This window comes from Malaclemys terrapin, chromosome 2 (genome assembly GCF_027887155.1).
Source record: "Malaclemys terrapin pileata isolate rMalTer1 chromosome 2, rMalTer1.hap1, whole genome shotgun sequence".
NCBI lineage: Eukaryota > Metazoa > Chordata > Testudines > Emydidae > Malaclemys > Malaclemys terrapin.
Genome location: NC_071506.1, coordinates 74,438,431 through 74,450,880, shown reverse-complemented (window position 1 = coordinate 74,450,880; position 12,450 = coordinate 74,438,431). Strand labels below are relative to the sequence as shown.

General features: G+C 41.9%; 1 protein-coding gene across 2 annotated transcripts in view; it reads left to right on the top strand.

The window, feature by feature from the left end:
• ASXL3 (ASXL transcriptional regulator 3) overlaps positions 1-12,450 on the top strand; it is a 154,607-nt gene that overhangs the window by 63,666 nt on the left and 78,491 nt on the right. Inside the window, exons 1-2 of one of the 2 annotated variants that reach the window (XM_054019986.1) lie at positions 4,627-4,715; positions 9,864-9,979. Coding sequence is in view for 1 of the 2 variants with exons in the window: in XM_054019987.1 (XP_053875962.1) it covers positions 4,594-4,715 (122 nt within the window). In the remaining variant the exon portion in view is untranslated. Of the gene's footprint in view, positions 1-4,593; positions 4,716-9,863; positions 9,980-12,450 lie in introns of those variants that run through there. The other variant, XM_054019987.1, reaches the window with a different exon arrangement.

Below are 12,450 nucleotides of genomic sequence, written 5' to 3'. Positions count from 1 at the left end.
TATTCTTGAGGTAGACTACAGTTTTTAGCATATGGTAGTAATATTAATTTGTTTTGTAATATGGCTATTAGTAGACAAACTTTCTCATCTGCTGTGGTTACCATAGTAAGAAAGGAATTGTACTGCTGTTGATTTTTCTGGTCTAATTTTAAATCAGTCTGGCCTGTCTGAAATCAAAATCAATTGTTCCATTTATTTTGGAAAGATGGGGCTTCTTAAAGCATTCAGGGAAATTTTCTTTTTCTGTAGATCATAAACAAGTCTGCTCATTATTATTATTCCTAATAATTTTCAGTGCTGTAGCTGCATAGTCATTTTGAATTATGTTTCACTAAACATTTTTTGGTGTATTGATATACTTAATATTGGTATCCCAAATCTCAATTGATTTTAAGGTTTTGGAGAAAGTTAGTGAACCATGCTGTTGAAGGTTGGCACATTAATTTTACGTTTTGTTTAAAGAAAACCAACAGTTCTGTATGTTTTCTAAAATGTATCTTTCTCACTATGAAGAAAAGTTGCTTCTAAAAGGAGAAGAGAAAATGGAAGGGAAAAGGTTATATAAACCTTGTCTCAAGTATTTTGGGCTATTCATTTTTTTTTTAACCCTTTTTCATTTTAGGCTCTCAGAACACTCACAAAGGAATTCTTACCTTCTATTTCCTTTCTACCTAAAACCCTGCTCATCTGTCAATTCAAAGACCTAACAGTTTATTGTCTCACAGCCACTTTCTTCTCACTTCCTCTACTGGGTCCTGTACCCTTGGAGTAGGGTTACCATATTTTGTGCCTCCCAAAGGAGGACACTCCACGGGGCCCCGGCCCTGCCCCCAGCCCCGCCCCTGCTCCCACCCCAACTCCGCCCCCTCCCCAAAGTCTCCGCCCCCTCCCCTGCTTCCCGCGAACATTTGAGTTGCGGGAAGCCTGAAGCAGGTAAGGGGGAGTGTGGGGGGAGGAGGCGCGGCCCAGGCTGTCCCCGGCCCTGGGGTGCCGGCCCCGGGCCCGGCCCCCGGCCCACCACCCCTGGCCCGCCCAGCACTGCGGCCCCCGGCCTGGCACCGCCAGTCCCCAGCCTGGCCCCCGGCTCGGCCCCCGAGTCCCCGGCCCGGCCTGGCACCACTGGCCCGTCCCCCGAGCCCCCGGCCCCGCCGGCCCCACCTGAGCCCCCGAGCCCCTGGCCCGTCCCCGCCGGAGCCCCCGGCCAGGCACCTCACCGCGGGCCCAGCCCCGGAGCCCCCGGCCCGGCCCGGCCCCGCTCTGCCGGCCCATCCCGGCCCCCAAGCCCCCGGCCCGACCCCCGAGCACCTGCACCGCTGGCCGGCATGTCCCGATTTTCCCGGACATGTCCGGCTTTTTGGGCTTTCCCCCCGGACGGGGATTTGGAGCCCAAAAAGCCGGACATGTCCGGGAAAATCCGGACGTATGGTAACCCTATCTTGGAGGAGATGACATATAGAATAGAACACAGTAATACTAATGATATCACTGAATGAAGTGCCTCCCTTGCCTTATTTCTGCTTGCTTCCTTTCTCTTCCCCTACTTCCTCTTGGCACTAGCGGTGAATAATTGCTTACTACCCAGATGTTTCTCCCACTCTGCTCCATGCTACTCAGAACTTTTTGCATAGGCAGTCAGTTGTGTTGCTGCTGCTGTTTTATAATCCAGAGAGAACAAAGAATCCCACATTTCTGATATAGTGTATGTGTGCATGTGGCAGTTCCATCTACTTATCATTGATGTATATGGACATGTGCCCAGTTACTTCTAGCCCTTCCTGCTTATAACTCTGTTTTCTATTACACTATTCTTCATTTTGTTTTGCATATTGGAGCTGACTGTTTTGTTGCTGAGTGTTGCTTTTCTGAATATTGCCATTCCTCTTGGAATATTGCTATTGCTTCTACTCTTCGACTTTTCCCTTTAGTTTTCCTTCTGTATCACTTTTCATTCGTAGGAAGTAAGATAATAAGACTTCTCCCCTCCATTCTTTATGGTTACAAACATTGTGGCTTTGCCTTGAGATTTTTGCATCAAGAGTTTGACATTTGCTCTATGACTTCTTGTCATTTGGATAGTGATACAGCATCACAACGTTGTGAACTTGTATCATCACCAAAGTAAATGAAGGACACTTGGGTTTATATCCTGGAAATGGCATCAAAATTGGACCTTTCTATTTATATAAGGAGTGGGTGGGGTTCCCTGTCACCATGGAGGAATAAAATATATGCTTAGTAACAGGACATGTTGCTTTCTTATGAAGGACACTTTGTGGCTTTCCTGTCATATTTTTTCTAAAATTCATTTGTTTTTATAACAGATTCCACTCTTCTGCCCTTTCTTACATTGTAGGGTTTTATGTACATAGAACAACTCTTGCCTTTCCTTCAATTCTTCGACCCCTTTGCTTTGCCAACAAAACAAACTGGCTATCTAATAGAAATATAACAATCCATGAAAATTTCTTATTAAAAACAAAAAGGGATGTGGAAACAGAAGTCGAGCAATTTAAAATATTGAGTTTCTGTTTTTGGATTGTGTATTTTATATCTTAGGTGCACAAATATTGCAGAGATGGGGTTAAATAAATATTTAGACTAGTGTGTTTGTTTGCTGCTGACATCTTCTTGCTACTTTAAGTTGTCTCTTTGATAGTGAGCTTTGCTGATCATGTGAAAAAGACTCTTATCCAAACCATGTGATGCAGTTGAGTTCAAGGCATTTTTTGCCCATCAGCTCCCCGAGGTATTGTGAGGCATAATTTCAGCATAAGCAAAAAAGAAAAAAGAGACAAATTTCACTTATAAAGCTTCTGGCAAAACTCGCTTCCCAATCCACTATGAGAACTGTATTGACATAATGACATAACTATGAAAAAGTAGTTCTTTCTCTACCATTTGTGAGATGAGTATTGACTATTTTTTTTCCTCTAAAGATGAAAACAAATGTTCAGTGTGTTACCAGTTATACCTCATACTGGCAATGAATTATTGGCAATTAAGTTGTCAGAATTCCATACTTTATCTTATAAATACAAAAAAAAGTTTCAGTAATATTAATGGTGGAAGGCATTACCAAAGACTAAGAAATTGAGTGGCACTGAATTCTCTGCTCACTCCACTGAGCAATAAAAATAAAAAAACACACAGCAAATCAAGATAAAAGTAGAAGGACAAATTCACAGCTGACATATGCCATTGCAACTCTTTTGAGGATCCCAAACCTGCTTTTATAGATGTGGTACACCCCATTGCACATTTTGGAAAACCATCTACTAGTACTATAGTAGATATTCCAAGATATGTGGCAATCTTTGCTGTGTATCTGAGGACAGGACTGAAACCAGTTACTATGTGAGCATGGGGAAATTTACCCCAAATTCAAACTGGTTCTAACACTGTTTTAGCTACACTGGTGTTTGAAATTGGTGGGAGTAACATTATAGACAAAGCATCAGAGTCTTCAATCATTTTTACAGCCATTTTACTTATATCTGCTAAAAAGTAAGTCTAATAGAATGTTTTGGCTGTTTTTGCAGCCTTAATATTGTTTAAACATAGTTGGATTTAAAAAATAAATTTATTTACTTTGCTTTTTTTTAATCTTAGAGACCCTCAGACAAACACATATTCAGGCAGCTGTTTAAAAGCAAGTACTGTAATATTCACTCACTAAAACATGTATTTTTAAGAGACCTGAAAATTAGCAACATACATTTGCGTGGGAGACCAGAACTCCTCTTTGTGAGCTATTCCAGTCCATCATTCAAATGAGCATGTGTGTGTTCTTGGTTTACCAAGCAATAGTTACATGATAGTCGGGGATGGCCTCTTAGAAGCCATTACAATTGGTTATGCAGTTACATAGTTACAAATATTTTTAGAACACAGGGCCATCAGTGTCTCTCTTCTAAATATATATTCAGACATGTAATCTTGTTAAACTTCCCGGGGAAAATAAGTTACTGTCTACTTCTATTTAGAAAACATTGTGATATACATAAAATATTTCAATTGCCACTTCAAGGCTTGATCACATGGAAAATACCCATGAGCTCCTGAGCTATACAGAAGGGTACAGAATTTGGTTCTACAACAGACTGGCTTATTCAAGAGAAGTTTAGTTTTCTAAATTGGAGAGGAGCCTCAGTGTGGTGGGGTGACATGGAAAAGAGCTCAGTGCATGTAATTGAGCTTTCTACACACCACAACTTCTGTCCTGGCCCAGCCCCTGTTGCCACTTAGAGCTTGGATGTCTACAAGGGGAAATTTAGCAATATAATTAGACTGCTGTAGTTATACTGGTATAACTTGCAGTGTGAACGTTCTTATTCTGGAACTCAGCTCTCATCTCTGTTCAAGTCTAGGGGTGGAACTTGATTAGAAACAAACATTTGTGAAGCGATGCATTAGAAGTTAGCGTGTGGCTGAAAATTCACGTCTCTACAGATCCTGAGACTCCATGACTTTCATGGGTCATCAGCCGTGGAGATTGCTTTTTGGTGACAGGGTCCCTTATTCCATTTGCAGGAGCCTCTTAAGACCTCAAGTGCCTAAGCAATGGTATTCTTAAAATGTTTTTTTTTTTCATAGTTTGTCCAAAGCAGATACCTGAAGAAGCGTCTTCCAATCGAGACTCAAGCCTTACTAACACACCAGTGCAAAGCAAGCTAGTGTCTTCCTTCCAGCAGCACACCAAAAAGGCACTTAAACAGGTAAGCTGGTATTTATTGGTAGTCAGGTGGCTTTCTTTTTAATGTGTTGCCTGACTATTTAAACAAGAAATCAGTGAGAAACACCACAGAAAAATGTTAAGACATTTCGAATAAAAGTACCAGCAACTTATTTAGCTGGACATTTTTTTTTCTTGATCTGTAAACATCTGCAATAAGAAGAACTGTTGTGGGGGAAAATTTTGAAGTTTTTGTGTTCTGTGCACTAGTGCTGTAATCCTGCTTATTATTGTATACTTGAGGGTTTTTTTAAATGTCTTCTATGCAAGCGAAAAAGTTTTGTATGCTTTATTGTTACTTCCTAGGTTTTGTTGACAGACTTTTTAAAAAAAAAAAAATTGCAAAACAGATTTCGTGAGAGATTGTAGCACTGAGAGGTGAATGTACTTGCTGTTCAGTTTCTCTATAGAGTGTGTCCCCACATACTGTATTTAATGCAAAAATATAGTACCTGAGAATGTCTTTGTTTTGAATAAGCTGAGTTTGGATGGGTTTGGGTTGCACAATAAATAATAAAGCTTAGAACAAGTGACTGAATATTCATGGTTTGATGTAAACTGAACACTATAATGATGTGAAAAATTGGCTCAAAACAGTGCTAATCAATTTCATTCAGAGCAGATTGAATGAAAAACCATAGAAATGCTTGTTTAAAAAACATCACTCTAATCCTGCTATCTATTTGCCAAACGCAGAAATCGTTTCCATTTCTTAAAGATTTTATTTTATGAAATAAAATAAAACTTTTGTTAAATATTGGTGTAATGAGGTTGGGTTGGTTAATTTTCCCCTTATTTCATGTCCAGGTTACATTTAGCAAATAAAAATGGTAGTTGAAGCCAACTATCTCAAACACTAGGCCATTCCAGAGTTATTAATTTAGGCCACAGCTCAGCAAAGCACCTAAGCATGTGCTTATGTCCATCCCTGTTCAGCAGAACAATTTAGCACTAAAGGTTAAGTCCCATTAAAGTCAATAGGATTTAAGCATGTGCTTGAAGTTAACTTGAAGCACATGCCTACATGAGTTGCAGAATGGGGTGGTTTGCTAAATTGGAGCCTTCAGGCTTCTGGGTCAGCAGAAGTAGAGCGGCGGATGCAGCATGCTTTACTAATTGCGTGGAGTATGGGTGAGTTGAGAGTGAGGCAAACGGTGTCTGGAAACTTCATTTAATTTAGATTTTTTGTAATATGTGAGTGTACTGAAATTTGAGTAAGCCACTACTCTTTTACATGAACTCCTAATCTTTAGAGCAGAAAAGAATCACTATTTATCTAAATACTTAGGGTCAGATTTGTCACTTACTTGCTTTTGGGGGAGTGAAGGGGATGGAAAATGCTGAAAACAAAAATAAAACAAATGAACAGAGACCAAAAGCAATTACAGAAGCTTAATTAATATAAAAATTCATATCCGAGATGGAAGTCCTTGTAAAACTGCCCATAAGGCAGTAGGTTTGCAAGAGCACCAGAATGCTAAGTAGTCAATAGAAAGAATGGAAAGCAGCTTTAATTAAGATTATAGTAATTAGATCTTATGCTTCAAATTGCGAGTTTATTATTACAGCTGTCTGTGAAGAATGTTTTATCCCATGTACAACATTATACAATTGGTTAGGTGTATTGAGGTGATGAGATTTTTTGCACTTTTTTTACTTGCCTCTGAAGCATCGAGTATTGGCCAGGCAAGATGTGTATTTGATTTAATCCAGTATTGTAAATCCTATAAAATAGGTGAATGAACTTTCAATAGCAATTTTATTCAGAAAATTGCTGTTGAAAGTTTATTCACCTACCATCTATCCTCTCTTCAGGGTTTCTGTTGCTGTTATGGACACATAATGTGTCGTCTTCGCACAAAGAAGAGCCTGCAGTATGTTTGAATACACAGAAACATTAGGCAATTGTATGTGACACTCCACCAACTGATATTAACTTACTGGTTCTCGTCTGCAATAACAAGAAGCTAAACCTTCATTGTGCACTTAGTAAGAGCTACTAATGCTGTACAATGTCACAGTGAGCATTTGCCTGGTTGTACATTTATTTTTTCTTTAATAAAACAAATCCCTCACAAAATGACAATCCACAAAGCATTCTTTCAACCCTTTTCCCCCTTCATCATATTAAATAAGGGCAAGATTTTTTTAATTAATAATGATCTTTTGTTTAATTTTTGCCCACTAAATGTAAGTGAAAGTCCAGCTGATAATGTGAAATATTACTTGAAGACCTGAGCTCAGGTGGAGCGGTCTGCTCTGTTAATATAGTTATTAAACCAAACAAATCATATGGCGTTGGCTTTAAAGTATTATGTTGGAGTTTGGGTTGTTTTTGATAAAGATTTCTAGAAATCCTTTGTTTTAGACCACTAAAAGTAGGTTTAGCTTCCCCTGCAACATTCTGCATCTTAGGACATGCTTCCCCTTGTGTACTGGAATTTGTTTCAGTATCACCATGCTTCTGCGGCTATGACTGTAGTGTGAGGAGGAGGGCACCTCTTGAGCCCTGGGTCCTGCCCATGACTAACTCAGAATGGCGGTGGGGGATGGGAACTGTTGCTTAGTCCTTACTGCGCTCTGCTTTTCAGGGATGGGGAGGTTGCAGTGCTAGTCCACTCTAAAAGTCTGTGTCATAGCTCGCATCTCGTGTTCTCATCTTGCAAGGCCTGTGTTAATGTCCCAAGCCCTGGAGCTTTTTAGCATTGCCACCCTCTCTTTTGTTACACTTTTGGGGTAAGTGTTTTGAGTATTTCAGTCTTGGGTGTGTTTCCAGTATGTGGCACATTTGTCTCCCCTTTTGTGGAGGGTGGGGGATTTTCACCACCTGACTTTGCTCTTGATTATAACTGAGTGGAGGGTTTAACAACTTGATCCTAGTTTACGATGGCTTGCTCGAAAATAGTTCCTGAGGTAGAGCTCCCATTTATGTGTGGCTTCTGCTGGCAGGTTCTCCTTTGCTAGATTCTTATTTCTTTCTTGCTTTTGGAGGCAGGTGCATGCTACACAACTCTTCTTACCAATACTATTGGGCAGGGGATGAGGCATGCATTCCCATGTTGTTTTGCCCTTTATGATCTTGTCTACACTAGAGGATTTTGGCCTACTAACCAGTGTGAGCATCTCCTACCATGCAAGTAACAATCCACACATACAGTTGCTACCAATGGACCACAGGTGATCACAGCACTATGTAAGTTGCACTTGCTGTGAGCCAGGTTAACTCAAGTACAGACCTCAAGTTCTGGCATAGCAGCTGCGATGGGCAATTACTCCATCCTCCACTGCGCCTCTCTGGTAAAATTTCTGTTCTATTGATCTGTGTCAAGTTTTCTGCAAGTCCCTCACCTGTACTGAATGAGCTACTGTACCCACTTTAGATCTCATGGCACACACGTTCTCACCAGCATCCACTTATTTGTGATTGCTACATTTACCAAGCTGCTCTTGGGGCTTTTCTCAAAAGAAGCCATCATATGAGCATATCTACCGACTGGTCTGATGCAGATGACACAAGACGCTTGTGAACCACTAGGATGGTGAAGTGATAGTGTCTGCTGAACTCTGTTGTGACCAGGTGTAAAAGCATTTTGCCCAGTAGCTTATCACTTGCTCTGGGACAGTGCCAGGAGAAGATAAAGAGTCTGAAGCTGCAGTGCAACAATGCCTGGGGTGCTAGTAGACCTTCCAGGCAGGGAAGAAAATCTGCCTCATTTTTGGCCCTTTGGAATTAATGGAGCGGAGTTCCTTTTTGACAGCAGTGTGCTGTGGGTAGAAGAGGAGGAGGACGCCATCATCCAGGCCTAGAATCAGAGTGAGGGCCAGGACATGTCTGCGACTGTGCTGGGGCCTCAAGCCCTCTTGATTGAGACAAGTTCCAGAGACAGCAGCCAAGTGGGTTTGGGAGGATGTGATGCTCAGGAAATAAGGGGACCTCCACACAAGGTATGTTGCTGCTGCTGTTTTTACTGCTTTGGGCTTTATCTGCATGCTTGATGGCTGGGTTCCTCTGAGTGCTGCTGTAACTGTTGTGAAATGGGTAGATGCTATCTCTCGTGAGGCAGGAAGGAACCCCTCCACTTGCTTTGTTGTGTTCCGCCAGTGAACACTGCCAGATTCAGGAGCCCTCTCCATATGCCCCACGCACAACACCCCTTTTGTCAGCTACACTTGCTGTTCGAAGTAAGGATACAAGTACTTGGCAAATTCTGCATAGGTGTTTCTGAGCCATGCCACAAGACCTGTCTCAACAGGGTGACCAAGCAGGGAAAACTAAAAAATAAAGTTACAAAACCACAGACATATTGAAAATGGCAAAACGGAATGCTTTCAGAAAGCTACATGATGCGGATTATGGCTTGGTCCACATGCTGCTTTTGGGTAAGAGGACATAAAGCACTTAGCTATTTCCAGCCACTTTTGATGTCTTTCTATCATGTACATGGGACACAAGCCGAAGCTATTATCAGGTAGCAACCTGCTTTAAAGCAGCTATAGGCCAGAGCAGTGAAAGCATCGCTCTGTCAGTCAGCACAAGATAGCGGCCTATCAGATAATGGTGTAATTTAGCCCAAAGTTTTCCAAATCTTCTAAAAAAATATTCTGGTAAAGACAGTGCTGTAGGCATTCATCATTAATTCAGTTTCCAAACTCCCTGGCCCTCATATAAACTCGCTTCACTTTCTTCAGCTCCATTGCACATCCTATGTTACCAATTGAGAAAATAAGTAACAGCAAATGTATTAGCCTCTCTTCCCCTTGCCCCCCTCATGCTCACCTTAATAGCAATTTCTTTACTTTACTACAATCTAGTGCAGAGAGTCTTTCCAGGCATCTTGCAGTCTGCAGTAAGTAACCCAGTATTAGTCTCACTGTACTGCAACGTACATCCTTTACCTCTTACCAGGAACACACTCAGACCCCTTGCAACTAATCCAAAATTTCATCGGGGAACAAAAATAAATGTTAGGGAGACGATCATTACCTCTAATCCTAGCACAGGATGTCTTCCTTGAAAGTTTTGCAATTCCAAAGTGAACTGAAAATTTTTTGCTTGTATTGCATTTTTGGTATTCTAAGGGGTCTAGTGTGTTAATATGCATATTAACCATTTCCTTATATTTCATTTTAGAAACCACCATTGCATCAAGGCCACAATTGGGAAATGCTAGCTCAACATAAGCGGAGAGTGATCAGACATCTGGCAACACAAGAGGCAGATTGCTTGACAAATCTTCGTGTCAACAGGTGAAAAATGAGAAAGATGAATTGTTTCTTTACCTTCAGGGAAACATGGAAAGGGACAGTGATAGAATGTACTAAATGCAGCCAAGAAACAGAAGTGTGAGGAGGACAAACTAAGTTGCTTTTTTGAATGCCAAGACAAATAGGGAAGAGAACTGAGAAGTCATGACTTAAAAATATCATGACAGGAAAATGAGGCTGGAAGCGCAAGTGTTCCAGAGGTTGTTCTTCAGGGAATACATGTAGAACCCGAAAGCAAAGTGCACGGTGTGTCCTTCCATAGGTCCCTGTGCATGGACACCAGCTCCTCAACACAGTGCTATGGTATGGGACAGTAGCAGTATTTATAGAACTTGCCTCCTGGTCATTTCCATAGTACTCAACCCTTGCCTATTGTCAGGAAAAAGAGAACAGGAGTAGGTTCATTCTCTGTTCATGTTGTGTCCAACAACTAACTGTGTGTGGGGTTGTGGCTAATTGTATTGGGTGCTTATTGCAGCTGGCCTGCATGTTTTGTGTTTTAATAAACATGGTTTTCAGGATTTCTTTCTCCAAAATTTCATTAAGCAAAACTTTTTAAGCTTGAAACATTACCGTATTAAATCCTTCTGGGCACCCCTCTCCTTTACCATCTCCCACACCCAAAATCATAAAAATGTATCCTTGTACAGTAACTCCTCACTTAAAGTTGTCCCGGTTAACATTGTTTTGTTGTTACGTTGCTGATCAATTAGGGAACGTGCTCATTTAAAGTTGTGTAATGCTCCCTTCTAACGTTGTTTGGCAGCCACCTGCTTTGTCTACTGCTTGCGGGAAGAGCAGCCCTTTGCAGCTAGCTTGGGGGGGCTTGGAACCAGGGTGGACCGGCAGCCCCCTATCAACGTCCCCTATCAGCTCCCTGCTCCCCTGAGTTCCCTGTGCAGCAGCTGCCTGCAGTTCAGCTGTGTCCCTCCCCCCACTGCCATGTGCTGCTCCTGCCCTCTGCCTTGGAGCTGCTCCCCGAGACTCCTGCTTGCTGTGCTGAGGGGGAGGGAAGGTAGAGGGGGGCTAATGTCAGGGTGTCCCCTTGTCCCCTGCTCCTGCACCCCGCTTACACCATCTTCCATAGAGCAGGGCTCAGGACGGAGGTCTCAGCAAGCTGATCTAATTAACAAGGCAGTGTACTTAAGGGAAATGCGCTTATCTCCCTCCATTCCTGCTGCCTTGCAGAGTGAGAGAGTTAACCCTTGAGGGCTCAGCCAATTGCTAGTTCATCATTTAGCAGTAAGGGAAATATCCCACTCTCTGTTTGTTTAAAACCTATACTGTGTGTGTGTGTGTGTGTGTGTGTATGTATATATATATAAAATAGTCTTTTGTCTGGTGAAAAAAAATTTCTTGGAACCTAACCCCCTCGTTTACATTAATTCTTATGGGGAAATTGGATTCGCTTAACATCGTTTAGCTTAAAGTCGCATTTTTCAGGAACATAACTACAACGTTAAGTGAGGAGTTACTGTATTAGCAACTACCTCAGGTCAAATCCACCACTGCTGCATTGTTGGGGTTAGCTTTTGAGACAGGGAATAAAAGGTCTCCTTCTTTAGAAGTTCTGCAGCCACTGCTGCTTTTCCAAAGTCTCGAATAACTCTATCCACCAGTTGGTGTGGTGGTCTTGTCCCAAATGTAGCACTTGGCTTGACAAAATTCTCTTTTAAGTAACTCATGGAGCCACTTAAGCTAGGATGAGGATGGATCGAGCTTCTCTCTCGACAAACGAGTTGCCCAACATTTTCCATGTACTGTTCATCTAAGTTTCCATTGGAACGTCCCCTGCTGCCTCTCCTGGGCCACATGTAATGTCTGGCCATTAATTTTCATAGCCTCCAGCAGAAAATTCTCCCTGAGCAAAGAATGAGCTCTATCCATTCAGCCTGACCACCATTTTGAAAATATTTTGCAGAAATGGCTGCGTTTCCCAGGGAGATATGGAAGTTGGACCACCTTTTTCCATGACTCCCTTGGGTTCCAAGAAGCCTTTCCAAATCTCTCACAATCCATTACTTTAGGGAGCTATGCTGGGAACTGTGGGATAGGTACCCAGATGGCAGTGTGCCTGCATTATTGACTGGCATGCTGTGTGTGGGCATGGAGCAGGTCTGCAGAGAAGCAAGATGCATTGCACAATTGCTATTTATATTGATGCAATGTCACTAGTTCAGTTAAAAGTGGCATGATACATGTTTTATTTAGGGAAAACAGAGAATCTAGCTGAGCATATCCTTTGTGTGTTCTGTGCACCGTGGTTGGGGAGTTTGGTTTAAAAGAAAATGGTGATTTGGTTTTTATTTTAATAACAAAACAGTCTGCATGGCTCAGCAGTTCAGACTATGTGGCTGTAAATTGCAGCGCGTACTAGCATGCTGCACTGCACCATGTAGACCCTGCAAGTGCGAACTAACCAGTACCTAGATCACATTAATATAGTCCAGTTT